Here is a 15813-nt window from a genome sequence, read left to right on the forward strand (position 1 = left end):
CGCTTCGGAAAGTTAAAATTCGTGCGTGAATCGGCGAAGTGCGTTGTTGCGAGCAATGCCGCCTGGGGAGAAGCGAGCGTTAAATAACTGACTAGAAAAGATCAGATGCCCACAGTTACGTTTATCTAGCTGTGTTCTTCCTCATTACTGTTGTTTTACATGCTCGTTTCGAACCGCCCAAATTAATCCCATCGAGTCGACGCTGCCCATCGGCATACCAGTCTCTAGTGCGCCTTTCTGCGTGGTATCCGTTGGCAATATCGCTACAAGTCCTTAAAAACGTTCCTAGTCATGCAGCCTACAGCGTAGCCCTTCGCTGTTGGACTATATACTGGTAGCATTAATGTAGTGAAGTTTGAGAGCTACTGCCTGTAATAGGAGTAGCAGAGTTTCAGCCGCAGCTGTTGCGTTGATGACGGAAGAGGCAATGGAAGAGTGCTCCATTGAATGCGGCGATCACCATGCCATCAGCATCAGCGGTTACTGCAATGGCGTCAGGCGGGGACGCGACCTACCTGGCCCTGCTGGGTTTGGCCGAAGAGTTCCGCACCATGAGCCCTCCGAGCATGAAAAACTGTATACGCTGCCTTTTAGCCGTGTTCCAGCTCAATCCTGCTCCCAGGATCGAGGCTTTGACGCACCTTCAGCTGGGACAAAACCTCATGCTGTACACCAACAACGCTGATCTTGCGCAGTCACATCTCGAGAAAGCAGTATGTTTTCTCTATTATTCCTCTTCTTTTAGCTGTAAAGCATCGCTAGTTAGGCAATTTCTTCATCTTGCACTTATGCAATGGCGAACAAGCGCTGGTAGTGGTGATTTAGCTATTTAACTGTCGTACTCAGCGCACTAAACTTCGAAGTGACCAGTGTCACTTGACATGGACGGAAAGTTTGTCTGTTTCTGTGCTGCATTAACATTTTATTCAGGAGTGATGTAAAGCAGCAGATTAGATGCTAAATCTTATTACTGGAAGCTTCGCTAGCCTTTTTTGTCAAGACTCTTTACGATCTGAAATGATATACTTGCAACCAAGTCCAACTGTCAACATTTTAGTTCAAGCTAGTTTTTATTTATCATTTGTGCTTACATTACACATTATTTCGTTACAGTGGTACCTCTCCCAGAATGTATCCTTGAAACCGATTGCCAAAGCTGTCTCTCTACTCCAGGCAGAAAAAGAAAAAAAGAAAAGCGTTCATTCCTTGACATTTTGTGCAGATTGCAGGTATGGATGATGTGAAGTTTCAGGCGGCCAGTGCATTGGCCGATCTGTATGAAAGAAGAGTAAGTGCGTTGATGTCCTTTATTATTTATCGCTTTCAAATTGACATAGAGCACGCAAAACGTGCGAAGCAAAACAGTTTCAACATTACTGTGGTACTCCAATGCTTGTTTTATGCTGTCCATGTCAGGGTCGCGGAATCAGTAATTTCATTTCACTATTATAGTAATCGTGACATTTGGCTTTAAAAAACACCGCTGATTTTAGTTATTTGACCGTAGGCCGCATCTGGTGCATTTTTATATGTGTAATGTTCTTGTGGACAAGAACGTTGCTGTGCTCGCAAAAAAGCATCTGTTGCCGTAAATGCTCCTTGCATTTAGCTACATTTGTACTTAAATATTATGTAGATTCGTTTATAAAAATTTGTGTCATGGATGCACTGTTCACTCACCTAAGAGGAGAAACTAATGCCACACACGCGCAAGAAGGTTAATACTAGTTTCTATGTAACAATTAAAAATTATATTGTTTTTATCATATTTTGTTTTTCTCTATTGCTTGTTGTGGTGTAACAGTCTTAAATATCTTTGTAACAAACAATGGTGGCATACCAACATAGCCGAACACCTAAAAGGGATCTTTCCTTGCATAATCATGATGTAAGGCATGGAAACGGCATAACTATTGTGGCTGTCTGTGCAGAGATATGGCACGAATAAGTGATACCTTACGAAGGGTTAAGGCAGCACCTTAGACTGATATGTGTAAGAGCTATTGCTACATTGTCTCTGCATTGCTTGAACCAGAACCAGACAGCACTTGCGAAGCAAATCCTGAATACAGCCATCGAGTGTTCCCGGCACTCTACGCTTTGGCATTGCCGTCTCATCTTCAGAATTGTTGTGAGTATATATATATCTTAGTTTTTTTCTAAAGCATGTTCATTTGTTTCAATGCAAGTGGTGTTAGAGGAAGTGCTAACACATATTTTTGAAGTTGTAGAAACTGTACTACATGCTTCTTGCACCTAAAAGGATAACACTTAGCAAGTATGGAGATTGGGAAACACTTTAAGATTTTTTACATTTGATACTAAAGTTGACCTTGGATGGCTGGACCTGGCATCATTGACGTTTTCATGACGTGATGACAAAGAGCAAAATTTGCTGACATTATATAGCAATAAGGCTACTTAGGATGACATTGCTCATAAACGTATTTCTCATGGCTGCACTCAAATCGGGCAGCCACAGCAATCACAGGAATGGATCTAGCAAGTATGTCAATGTATACACCTGCTGGGTTCCGAAACTGGTTTGTAGGAATGAGGGCTATAGTAAATATTTGGGGCGCTGTGACACTTGCTAGTATTATTCTAGAGTTTAGACGATCTGAACATTATTCAGCACAGGAAAATTACAACTTGTAGATGTCATTTCAGTACTTTTAAAAGGGTCTCTAAACCACTCTTAGCTCGAAAATTTGTTACATGGTGGCAACTGTGTATCTTTCTACAATGAACATATGGCAACAAGATTTTTTTTTAATGATGCTGTAATAGCAAAGTTACAGGTGTTTGATGAGTGACTGTGTGGCTGCTGCAGTTTCTTGCTCGTCTTCACTACCCTCACCACATGCGCTCTCTCCTGCTTGCGCATACCCTCACCAACTCCATGCAGTGCAGTGAAAGCTACGGGTTGCATCAAGACACCCAAAGAAAGGCTCCTTCATTGCTTGACCCTTTCACCCTCCGTTTGACACCAACTGAATGGAAGCTTCATAAAGAGATTAGTGGCACACAATGGGCAAGACCCCATCTGTTTCAGAATGTGCAGGTGGTTATCGTCACGTTAGTGCTATCATCTCTTGTTGACTGACCAATTATCAGCTTTTGCCGTGGTGACATCATGATGTGTGAAGAAGTGACAGGAAAAGCCCAGAGAGAAGCACGGGATTGTATTTTGAATTTGTGGCACTCCCCCAGCGTATAGCACTGGCATGTTCACAAAAGATAATCGTCACGGTTTACTGTGTGTGATGCAGGTGTTTATTTAAAGATGTCTAAAAAATGTCAGAGGTGGCTTCAGGCCCTTTCACAAATGAAGAAGAAAATATATTTCTTTCTTTATTTGTTCCCCCACTGTTAAATGCACTTATTCGCAGCTAAGGCTGAAGTTTTACACCAAATTAAAAAACTATGCTCAGTGGATATAATACTATGCTAGCAAAAGGCGTCCCAGAAATAAAAGAGGAGTAACAAACTTAGAGACATTACCCATAACCTCCCTTACTGTCACAAATTGCAATTTAGCAGCACCTAAAGAAAAGTAAAAATTTCTGTATTCGACCTTTGTCATGTGGAAGCAAGCAAATGTGAACAAACTAGGGGTGTGCAAATATCAAAAGTTTTGAGCACGGGTTCAATAGTTCTTTCTTTTTTTATTTGACGACTCATTATTCAGAATTGTCAAGTGGTCCTTCTGTTTGAATATAAGGGAGAACGATACTATTTGTAGTCTTAGGCAGTAAGACTGATTCAAGTGAGGACAATTCCAAATAATGACGGTGCTGTAAGACAGCAGCAGTTGTTGGCCAGAGGCACCAGTTTCTGAGTGAAAGTATGGTCCAGTTAACTTCTGCTCAATAATTTCAAGTCGTTCAATAAAAATGCCTCACTTTTAGGCAGCTTATGAATCCGCTGTATTTATTTAAGCAAAGCAATTTATAATTTGGCCAGTGTTACCAGGCTTGCATTTCATTAAAATAATGTGTGATGCTCTAGTATCCTACATATTTCCTTCACTGAACACAGCACTCTACCCACATCTAAGGATCTGCTGCTGTTTAATTACTGTAATTATCATGGTGCACCAGATAAGTGAAGGCAGTTTTTTATTGTTTAGAGACTTCTCAGTTGACTGGAGATCCAATTGTGAATGGCATTATGTGCATGCATCAAATGTTATGCGAGCCTTTCTTACCAAACAATACCTTGTGCAAATTTTATATCTCGTTTTGTTTAGAAGGGGGAACCCTGATTGCTTGTAGAGATTGCGTGCCATGAGTGCGACAAACATGGCTGAATACTTGTCGAAGCACATTTTTCTTTCCTTTTTGTGTGACTTTGATTGTACCAATACCAGTGTACATGAGAGGTATCAAAGGGCTGTTTACATAATTACAGTAAGAAAGGGAAGTGGTCAAAGGCAAGGGCCTCTTGCAATGTAATTGCACCACAATGGAAGCAAAGCTGGGCAGGGTACAAATTAAAGCTTTGATCAATCACCTTATTACAAGCATTTCCTGGCTTGATTTGTCCACAGCAAATGTTTGCCATGGAACGAGACTATCCAAGTGCCTGCAGCTTTTTGAGCATCGGGGCAGAGTATGCTCACATGATGGGAGCACAGTACACACGTATTCTTTTCCTTCTCAGCGAAGGCATGGTGAGTTTACTCCACTTAACACAATGTGCACGAACCCATTAATAACTGTTACAAGTCAACTTTTTTGTCCACTGTAAATTCAGTTATAACCGTGCAGCTCGGCTCTATATTTGTCGTTACCGTGTGCTCTGGTATTCAGGGTGGTGACCAAAAAAAAAAATAAGTGCTACTTTTGGCAATAACCAGCTATAATAGACCACCATATTAAGTCTAATTTTATTTTTCTGGATTGTGTAAGGTGTTAGTTTTATGGGTGCTGCAAGTCGAAAGTTGCAGTATCACAAAGTGCATAAAGTATGTATCGAGTGGTTCATCTAGCTATTACTTGAACCACTTGAGGCATACTTTGCACTTCATGATACTGTAACTTTCGACTCGCAGCACCCGTAAAACCAACACCATACACAATCGAGAGAAATCAAATTAGTCTCAAAATGGTGGCCCATTATAGCTAGTTGCTGCTAAAAGACGATGGGATGGGGGTGAAATGCGAAAACACCCGTGTACTTCGATTTAGGTGCATGTTAAAGCACCCCAGGTGGTCAAAATTTCTGGAGTCCTCCACTACGGCGTGCCTCATAATCAGAAAGTGGTTCTGGCACGTAAAACCCCATAATCTTCTCTCTTAAAAGACCTTTTTTTGTTCACTTGATGTGGGTTTCTGCAATTTAAATTCACTGGAAAGTGTATTCCATGTAATACAGTGTAGCAGAAGACATAATCCTTACCTCAGTCATTTACCTCTAGTTGCAAATGCATTACAGAAGAGAGTAGAAAACCTGTATGTATGTATAGCAAATATTCTGTGCAGTAGTTATAAGGCTGGGGAAGTCGAAAAAATCAACACATGCGCTCGTGGAAAAAAAGTTGTAAAATAAACTTATATGACAAATTTGGCATGAGCTGGTGCATGAAAGGCAAAAAATGAAAGCACCAGTACTGTATTTCACTCTTGTAGGTAAATTTTGAACAAACCGAACCTATCGGAACCTGTGATGCTAGCAACATCAGGTGGAAGGCTGTTTCAGTCAATCTTTGCGGGAATCTACTTAAAAGGGTTTTTAAAAGCTGGCTTATGCGTGAAACTGACTTCTAGAAGCTTTCTTCAATTATTCAGTGCAACCTTGAAACTAAATGCCTGCATTGGCTTGGCCTCAGTGGGTCGAAAACATTTTGAGCCATCCTGTCAATAGGTGGTATCCAAACCCATGTCTCACAGGGTGGCACACTCTGGATTTTAAATGCGGATCTTAAAGGCTACGATTTTGCTTGTTGAATTGATTTTGGGAGCCAGAGACACATTGCGAATATCATGTTCAAGGGGTGTTGCTCTTTCTTTTCTTTTCTTTTCTTTTTTTTTGCTTAGACAGAAGTGCCAGAATGCATGAAATCTTTGCTGTACAAAAACCTGTAATGCATCTCATTTACTAGGTCATTGTTAAATATCCCCATTTAGCAATTAAGAACACTCTTAGTTTGGCCATTGCTGCCCCTTCATGGTATTCCTATTATAAATACCATGTCCCATAACCCCCATATCCATTAAGAATGGTCCCACAGCACATGTGGGGATCCTACATAAACCCATATGTTCCTGTTACTCACATGGGAAAATAAAATATTGGAGCTATGGAGCACATGGAGTTCTTGAAAAGATATGTCGTTTGGCATTTGCCTCTCAGTGCTCCATGAGTGTGAGTGGAACGTACAGTCGCCCACAAATTAATGCAGGACACGCAAATGCAGTGCAGCTGCTGTGGCTGCATGTCAAAGCAAATCTTTGCAACCACAGTGATGCCTAGAAGGATGGCTTTGTGTCATCTGTTACACTGTTTGAGCACGTCGATGGAAATGCTTACTGGAGTCACTGACGCAGGCTTGGCAGTGTACTGGGCTTGAAGCGGTGAAACTGCCATCTGTTTGCATACAGCATCCTAACTCAAGGTTGGCTTGCCACAGTGGCGATACGCTACTGCAGGTAAAATTCACTTCACCGCACTAAGATGCAGGCTTGGCAGGTCCAAATAAAGTAGCAGATGAGATAAAACTGCGGCTATAGGTGTCACTGTACAGACTTGATTCAATGTGTGGCATCTGCAGCTGCACTGGTGCTCCGTGGAGCGCAGCCACACTTTCGCTTGCCACTCAGTATTTTGTGGGTGGTTGTACCTGGTGCTAATGAAATGCCAGGATTGGCAGATGACACAAAGTTGTGGAAAAGTGTCTTAGCAATGTGCAGACACTTCATTAAGATAAATCGAAACTGTGCCACAGAACTACTGCTTCCATCATATAGAAGGCCAGCTATTTAATGAGCAGTAAATTGGGAGACGGGGATGTACAAGGTTGCAAGGCTGCACTCGAGGAGCGTGTTTATTGAACACTGCCTGTTGTTTCTATTGTCTTTTGTCCTCTTCTCCCTTGTACACCACTAGCTGCTGATGGTGGATCGCAAGCTGGCTGAGGTGCATCAAGTACTGAGTCAGGCAGGACAGCTAGTGGAAGCATGGCAGGGCTCCACCCAGCACAAGGAAGCGCTCAAGGTGTTCTTCCTTGTCCTACAAGTCTGCCATTATCTTTCTGCAGGGCAGGTTTGTGACCTTTTGACCTTCTGTCCTAACCTTTGACCTTTGGACCTTTTGAGCAAACATATGGGGCAGAAACTTGGAGGTTGGCAAAGAAGCTCAAGAACAAGTTAAGGACCGTGCAAAGAGGAACAGAGCGAAAAATGTTAGGTGTAAATTTAAGAGACAGGAAGAGAGTGGTGTGGATCAGAGAGCAAACGGGGAGCCATCTGCTGGTAGACATCTGCTGGACTATTAGAGTTACAGAATGGGTGCCAAGGAAAGGGAAGCACAGTCGAGGATGGCAGAAAATTAGGTGGGGTGATGAAATTTGAAAATTTGCAGCCGCAAGTTGGAATCAACTAGCGCAAGGCAGGGGTAATTGGAGGTTGCAGGTAGAGGCTTTCATCCTGCAGTGGACATAAAAATTGGCTGCTGCTGATGATGAATAGTGAATATAATAGTTGTTATTGTTGGCAGGTGAAGAGTGTGAAACCTTGCCTGAAGCAGCTTCAGCAGGGAATCCAGACCATCACATCGTTGCACTCAGATGAGGAGACTGTCCCATCAAATCCTGGAGATATGTTTCATTGGATGCCCAAGGAGCATATGTGTGTCCTGGTCTACTTGGTTAGTGCTGTTTCTATCCCACTGGTGATTTCGCTTTGTAGGAAGCACTCTTAGAATGAGAGAGAATATTGAACTTAATGCATGCACATTGCAATGTGCAAATTGTTGTACTTATTAAGCGTTACTCTCCGGATGACTTAGATCCAGATGAGCTCCAGTTTATTAGTGACTAACTTTGGCTGTTGTAGCATGAACATTCTGCTGTAAGATGTTGATTTTGGTGCACAAGTACTAATTTATGGAATTCATTTGTTAGGTTTGTTAAAAATGCTATCTCAGAGCAGCATCAGTTGAAATATGACTGCAGTGTAGGTTAAGTGACAGAGGAAAGCATGTTGAGGGGTTCTACGAGACCTCTGAGGAGTGCACACTCATGAGCGTATAGTCGGAAGCTAGTGCCCAACCATGTGCCCACATTATTCATGGTGTATTGACAGTACACCAGAACTATCTAACTGTCTTGGAAATACAAATGATAAGATGACAGCTGTTGTTGAGGCTGTAACATTTCTTACCATATGGTGGAGGGCAGGAGGTTAAGGTTAGAGTCATTCATTGGGCTGATCCAGAGGGTGGAGGGGTTCTGGGGCTGGACCTGCTTAAGGTTAAAGCTTGCAGGAGCTCAGCAAACTTGTGCTGCAAGCTTGTCTGAAGGGTTAACAAGCTCTAAAGGCTAAACCCCATGAGCGCACTTTTGTGCGCGACAGCGATGAGCGACGGCTTCGAGCAACGGATTGGGCCGTCGCGTGAACAGATCGCTCGGTCTTGTCACGTGATCACTCGGTTCTGCAAATCTAGAATTCATTGCTCGTCGCCTGGAAGTGCTATGAGCGACTAGCCAATAGCGCGAAGCCAGAATGGGATGTACATAACTCAAGTACTTCTGATTGTCGCACAGAATGAGCTAACCACTCAATTTTTATAGGTGCAAGAATAAGAACCTACTGCAAGACTTTCAGAAATATTTTATGCTGCTTTTTACAGTAAAAAACATCAACTTAAGTTAGTAAAGCATGCGTCACGCTAGTTTCGGCGCCTATATTGCTGCCCTCATACCGGCAACATTGGGGAGACGTCGCTCGAAGTCATCGCTCGCATGGGGTACAACGTGTAGGCGACGAGCGATTGCGACAGCTATCTCCATCACATTGCTTGTCGCTGTCGCGTGCAAGATCGCTTGCATGGGGTTTATACTTAAGTCTTGTAGCTGTGGGTCCTGGGCATGCTGTAGTTCAGGGCTGGTATGCTCACTTGGTTGTGACTTTCTCCACAGTAGCTACTTCTTTAGGTGCACTACTATAAATCAATGTAGTGTCCATTCATGTTGACCTTTGGTGGTGTTCTGTGCTCAGCACAGCTGTGGGAAACCTTTCCAGTGGCATAAATGCTTTTTCGTTTTAGACAAACAAGGCCTTTTCTGGACACGCATGTGCCATGTTGAACTCAAAGAGCTTAGTGAATATTTTCCTGCGCGAACTTTTGAAATAGTTGAAGCAATTAGTTGACGTGTATTATTTATTGTTGTGCCTTTCATTTTTTACTTTGTTTGTTTATGTTACCATTTCATGATGAAAGATGGTTCTCTCTTTCCAGGTGACAGTGCTACATTCCATGCAGGCTGGCTACATGGACAAAGCACACAAGTACACTGATAAGGCTCTTATGCAAATTGAGAAGCTAAAAAGTGGGTGCAAGTCATCACATATGTTACTTGGGGAGGTTCAGCAGTATTTGTACGAGGCCAAATCAGAAAGCCTTTGCCCCCTATTTTTTATTAGCCAAAATAAGGTACACACAGGTAATTACAAATATATGTACTATTCTACGTGCCTTGCACTCTTTTCCCACATTGTCCCCGCACCAGTCCTCACACGTGGCCTCTCCAAATGCTCATTGTCATGCAAGTCTTCGCGGCCTTTTGCGAACTCGCAACACCACCACCTCACACTTCTCAAAGTGAGACACCTTTCCCAATACGTGGGCTGCACTTCCCTGTAGATTTCAGTGGGCGTTCGTCCCTTGCTCCATAGAAAACGAATCATGCTTTGTTGCTCGTGCGCCTTGAACGTGTGAAGCACAATCGCCATCTTCAACTGACAGCAGTGCTATGCCGTGGAGCTACCGGTAGATAAGGCCTAGCCAGTCCAAGAAAGGTCCACCGCTGGGAATGGATACGTTGACTTCACATTTACAGCCGTAATTTGGCTAAAAAAATTGGGCCAAAGACTTTCTGATTCGCCCTCGTACCATTGTTTGCACCAGTGTTTACATGTCATGTTTACTTGCATTCCTGATGCCTTAAAAATGTCCCATCTCAGTGCCTTCAACCTGCTGCCTATGACATTATTTTTGGGAAGTTGTTTCTCGAAGCTTGAATTTTTCTTGACCATTTGAAGAATCCAGTAGGCTAAAGAGAAACCAGGAGCTGTATCTTGTAAGAAAAAGATTCTTTTTTTTTTCTCATTCTATTTATTTTTATATCATCAATCCTGCTGAGTAGTTGTAACCAGGGCCATGACTTTGTGTGAGCCACTGACAAAGAGCAGGAAGAATGAAAATTGATAATTGTTGCAAAATAAGACCTCAGGAACTATTTTTTATGACTATGCATTTTACATTTAAATCTCAGAGCTACTTCTCCTGTTCTTGTAAGGATGAGAAAGCTTTGTATTGATCTGCTGCGGCGGCTTAGTGGTTATGGTGTTGCGCTGCTAAACACAAGGTCGCGGGATGGAGTCCCAGCTGCGGCGGCGGCATTTCAATAGGGGCGAAATGCAAAAACGCCTGTGTCCCATGCTTTGGGGGCACGTTAAAGATCCCCTGGTGGTCAGTCAGAATTAGTCCGGAAACCCCCATTATGGCATGCCTCATAATCAAATCTTGGTTTGGCATGTAAAACCCCAGAATTAATTCAATGCTTTGTATTGATACACAGCACATAACAAGAGTATATTGAGCATCCTTGGAATGCAAAAGCTATAATTTCTTACTATATCAGATTTCGAAACATGAGCTTTTCTACTTTGTATGGGATTATTTTCTATTAGGATTGATTATATTTTTTTCTTTCTTTTTGGGTATATATAATATCTCATACTAGGTATCAACTAGAATAAGTCGGCTCCTTGCAGCTGCTTTCCGACTTATTTTTTCTTCCTCCAAGTCCAGTTGGATTTTGTAGTTTGCATGAAATGGCTGTCACGGGGACTAGCACATAGTAAGGATGATGTCATTGCCATGTTTACTTGCCAGATTTACTCCAGATTTCCTTTGGCCAGATTTCCTGTTCTTCAGGCTTTTTTCTTTTTTTTTGGCTGCAGTTGCCTTTCGTGAAGAAAAAATAAAGCTGGATCTTGAAACTCTCCTAACTGTTCTTTAGGACAGAAAATGGACTTTTGTTTATACAACAGGAAACTTGAGCTCACTTTCAGCAGAAGGTGCTTGGCAAATGCATGTAGTACTGAGCCTGCTCGTGTGTGCTAACTAGGTAATGGGCTAAAGTGAGCAGTCATTCGTAGATTATTATGCTGTCATAAGGGGAAAGCTCTATGCATTGTGCCTTTTATGTGCAGATTGCCATTTTGACTATTCATTTGTACATTTCTTACCGTGCCTAGTTGTCGACAGCAACCCAATCCTGCACTCATTCCAATTGCTGCTCCTGGAACATATTGCCATGTGTCGCTTGGTCATGGGCAATAAGACTCTCGCAATACAAGAGGTACGGCTTTTTCTCTTTCTTTTCAGTCACTACATATACATTGCATAGCTCTTTGGTCTTGCACTTCAAGTGTCATCTACTGTATCTTATAGTAGTCTTGAGCCCTATTAACTTTCTACTCTGTTTTTTTTTAGTTTTCTGTGCTAGGCTATCTATATTATACTAAAACTTAGACTTCCCAGAAGTTTTGTGCCTTAGAGACAGAAATCTCTGAGGTAGCCCTGCATAGTTGCCCATTAAACCATTTGAACTCAGTGTTCACATAAATTTCATTGCACGGAAGTAAAAATGGAAACAAAAGGTGCAATGGGATGGTGAAACAGATGGTGAAATAGTCAGTGTCATTTTGGCACCGAAGGAAGCATAGCCGTCTGTAGAACCACTCACAGAGCATTATACCCTATCATGCAATGGTCACTGGATGTCGCCGGTGCCCATATGAACAGCGCTGTCGGTGGTGAGGCAGCCCAAGCTGGAATGCTGCGTCAGCAGTGAAGTACGGCTGGCTGCTGATAGTGTTTCTGGTGCATGCCAGCATCTTTTGATGCCTCAGAAACTGTAAGCAGCCTAGGTAGCTGACAAAATGGCTATCCTAGATAATGGGACACTTTTTCACAAAAAAAAAGGAAAAACGTGTTTACAGAGTTGTGATTGGTTAAGAGCAAAGCAGAAGTGCCATTATTTGTCAAATGTTTCACAAAGGGAGCTGACTGCTCCATGTTACATTGTCAAGCTCTGCATGAGCTCATATCAACATCACTTGCTGTTTGTTCATTCGTGCAATGTAATGTACTTGATGTCAGATAAGGAAATGCCTGCAGCTGTACAAAACAAGGAGCATAGCAACGGGAGGTGCACCTTCAGCAAACAGCCTTAAGCTTCTATGGCAGTTGTTATATAATGATGTAGCAGAACTTTCATCAGTGTACCTGGAGATGTGTTCCTTTACAGAAATTTTCATGCCACTCATGAGGTGCTTTGCAAAGCTGTGCACCCACAAAGCTGTATGGCATGAGGAGAGTTATTTGTGCGTGTTTTCACACTTCACACAACTATGGCGGGCAGGGTACATTGCACGAACTCCCTTCCACACTTTCCCCCCTCCCTCCTTGCCAGCTTAGTCACTCTCTCAATGGCCTAGGAACTTTTGAAAAGAATAGTGCCACCTGCAGGTTTAGTGAGGATGAACACGAGCATGTAAATTAAAGCAACATTCACTTATTTGCAGCACTGTTTACAAGTCATAATTTCAGAAAGTACTGCAATATAGGTTTCTTTAGGTGGGGCCTTGGAACCCAGTGAATTGCAAGATTTCATAAGTCACGCACTTGCGTGTTTACTCACACCTCAAGGCGGTGCTTGTTCTCTTGTGTTGAAAGCACTGTGCTGTTCTCTAGTTTAGCGCTTTGCTTGTGGAGCTTGGAGTCCTGTCTTTTTTTCTACACAATGGCATGCTTTTTGTATAATTTGCTGTAAGTACCACTTGAAGCAGTGACAGCTTTTCTACTGAATATTTACCAGTTGGGATTTGAAAAATAATATTTGGGTACTTGCAGCTCGCAAACACTTGTCAATATTTTTTATCACTGCTTATTCTATTTCACTGGGCATGAGAAAGTGTTTTTTTTTTTGCACATCGGCTCTTTGCAGAACTGTAAGCTGAAATAATTTATTTGCATTTCAATGTCACGTACAGGCATCGCAGGCCCTGCAGATATGTCGTCAAGAGCCCCGTCTGTTTGCCCGTCACAAACCTCAGCTGCATACACTTCTGGTGAGAAATTTTCAAGGCTGTTTATTTTAAACTTCCTGTTCTAATAATGTAAGAAGGACAAAGGAGAAGTCCATAAATCGGTTACAGTTGAACGACACCTATACTTGTGCTATCACAGATAGCTTTGTGTGTCTTATGTGTGTGTATCATACAATATACAAGGGCAACTTTATTTCAAGGTCCGATCGATCGCGCAGTGAAAACCACAGTGAAAATCAAAACTGTTTTATTTGGTATGTTTAGATACACTTTCTAGCTACTTCTCCTTATAGTCGCTGCTCTGATTGAGACATTTGTCATATTGTACCAACTTTCCTACACCCTCGTCATAGAAGGCTGTACTTTCACCCAATTCTGTATGCTGGTCTGCAGCTCATTGTCTGAGTCAAACTGTTGTCCTCCTAGCCAGCATTTGATGTGAGCAAAGAGATGGTAATCAGAGGGAACCTAGTCCAGTCTGTATGGTGGGTGATCAAACACTTCCCATTGAAAACGCTGCAGGAGCTTCTTGCTGTGCAGCTGCACATTGTCATGAAGAAGGACAATGCCTGATCACGACATTCCTCTTCACTTGTTCTGTATTGCCTTTCGTAGACATTCAAGAGTCACGCTGTATGAGGCTGCAGTGATGGTCGTGCCACGTTCCATGAATTCCGCCACGAGAACACTATTGCCATCCCAGAACACAGTGTCCATACACTTTCTGCTGGATAAGGTTCGCTTGAACTTCTTTGCTTTCGAGGAATCAGAATGCATTCACTGTTTGGATTGCTCTTTTGTTTCTTCAGTTTCAAAACAAACCCATGTCTAGTCCCCTGTGATGATTTTCTTCAAAAAGTCTTATCCTTCATCAGGGTAGTGCTGGAGAAATGTGAAGGATACGCCCATTCGCTGTGTTATGTTCGGTGAGCATCTTGGGAACCCACTTCATGCAGAGTTTGCAGTACTGGAGTCTCTCACTCGCGATGGTATCTGACTGTGAAATTTCAGGGAACAAATCATTCAACATAGAAATTGTGAACCGACGATTTTCTCGAATTGGCTGATTCACTCGCAGAACAAGATCATAGGCTGACACTCGTTCCTTCCCTGCCCACCTGTATCATGAATGCCTGGGTGTCCTGCTTCAAAGTTCCTGCACCATTGCCACACTTTGCTGTCACCTATGAAAGTTGTACTGTACACATTACTCATTCATCTGTGTATTTTAACTGCATTGCACCCCTTAGCGTGCAGAAATCGAGTGGAAGCACACACACACTCACACTTAGTGAGAGACTATTGTTCGAGGCATGTTTACGTGCTCACTGCACACTCACGATTGACAACTGCAACCACATGCAATTGATAGGCATACTAGAGACACTGCGCAACTCATTTGCACACAGTGTCATCTGCACACAGTGAGGTTTTTATGCGAAGCATATTACGAGAGCTCAACCCAGCTGCTCAGGCGCGGCGGTGTCGCCTTCAATGACCTTTGACCCCATGCCATACCACGTGACACCGTGACGTCACGAAGAAGGAGAAACGGGGCTCCAACTCGCGCCGTCGCTTGCGGCGTCGCGGCGGTATATAAGCAACTGCGCTTGTTTCTAGGTGGCTTTGGCTCAACTCTTGCAAGATGGGCTGGGTGGGAATCGAACCAGGGTCTCCGGAGTGTGAGACGGAGACGCTACCACTGAGCCACGAGTACGATGCTTCAAAGCGGTACAAAAGCGCCTCTAGTGAATGCGGTGTTGCCTTAGAAACGAGCTGTTTCTAAGGCTCAGGCGTGCGTCGCTTGCTAAGGAGCACATTTCGTTGCTGCGCCGAACGCTGCGTTGCTCGACGCTCACCGCGTCCAATGCGGGGCGCATAGTCGCTGCGCCGTAGCCCATTGTCTTACACCCCTTGGCGGGTCGACGGGAACGCTATCGCGTTCCACTCTTGAAAGCGAAGCAGAGTAACGCATGAGTTGTTTCTTTGTCTAGCCGAACCAAATATAGCCAAGCAACAGCAGTTCACCAGGCTAAACAGTGGTTCAACAACTAAAATAAAGGCTAGTATGCTTCGCATCCTGGGCTTAACCTTAGCTAAGCCACAGCCATTTTTATTTCGTGACTGATCAGACCTTGAAAAAAAAAAAAAGCCCTATCTTTTTATGAAGGCAGTGCCAATAGTAAAGGTTATACACATTTATAGTTAGCTGAGAAAGGGACTGAATATTGTAATATTTGTATCTTGGGGCAAAAACCTTAACACACGAGGATACCATAAGTTGGAGTTTGCCAGAAGTGTTTTCTGGCAGTAGTAATAAGAATACAGTCAAACCTCGATATAACGAACATAAACATAATGGAAGGATTAATTGTTGGGCTAGTTGGTTTTGCATAGCTGAACAAGTAAATTAGTGCACTAACAGGCACAGACACAGGAAAGGGAGGCAAAGACAAGCACTTGTCTTTGC

General features: G+C 43.0%; 1 protein-coding gene across 1 annotated transcript in view; it reads left to right on the plus strand.

Moving 5' to 3' along the window:
* Positions 1–116: 116 nt before the first annotated feature.
* Positions 117–15813, plus strand: part of LOC135902155 (MAU2 chromatid cohesion factor homolog) — a 44576-nt gene continuing 28879 nt past the window's right edge. Inside the window, exons 1-10 of the mRNA XM_065432081.1 lie at positions 117–713; positions 1114–1131; positions 1223–1288; positions 2036–2131; positions 4553–4675; positions 7111–7266; positions 7720–7869; positions 9463–9553; positions 11487–11590; positions 13287–13364. Coding sequence (XP_065288153.1) covers positions 462–713; positions 1114–1131; positions 1223–1288; positions 2036–2131; positions 4553–4675; positions 7111–7266; positions 7720–7869; positions 9463–9553; positions 11487–11590; positions 13287–13364 — 1134 coding nt within the window. The 5' untranslated portion in view covers positions 117–461. The remainder of the gene's footprint in view (positions 714–1113; positions 1132–1222; positions 1289–2035; positions 2132–4552; positions 4676–7110; positions 7267–7719; positions 7870–9462; positions 9554–11486; positions 11591–13286; positions 13365–15813) is intronic.

Source organism: Dermacentor albipictus, chromosome 1 (genome assembly GCF_038994185.2).
Source record: "Dermacentor albipictus isolate Rhodes 1998 colony chromosome 1, USDA_Dalb.pri_finalv2, whole genome shotgun sequence".
NCBI classification, from domain to species: Eukaryota; Metazoa; Arthropoda; class Arachnida; order Ixodida; family Ixodidae; genus Dermacentor; species Dermacentor albipictus.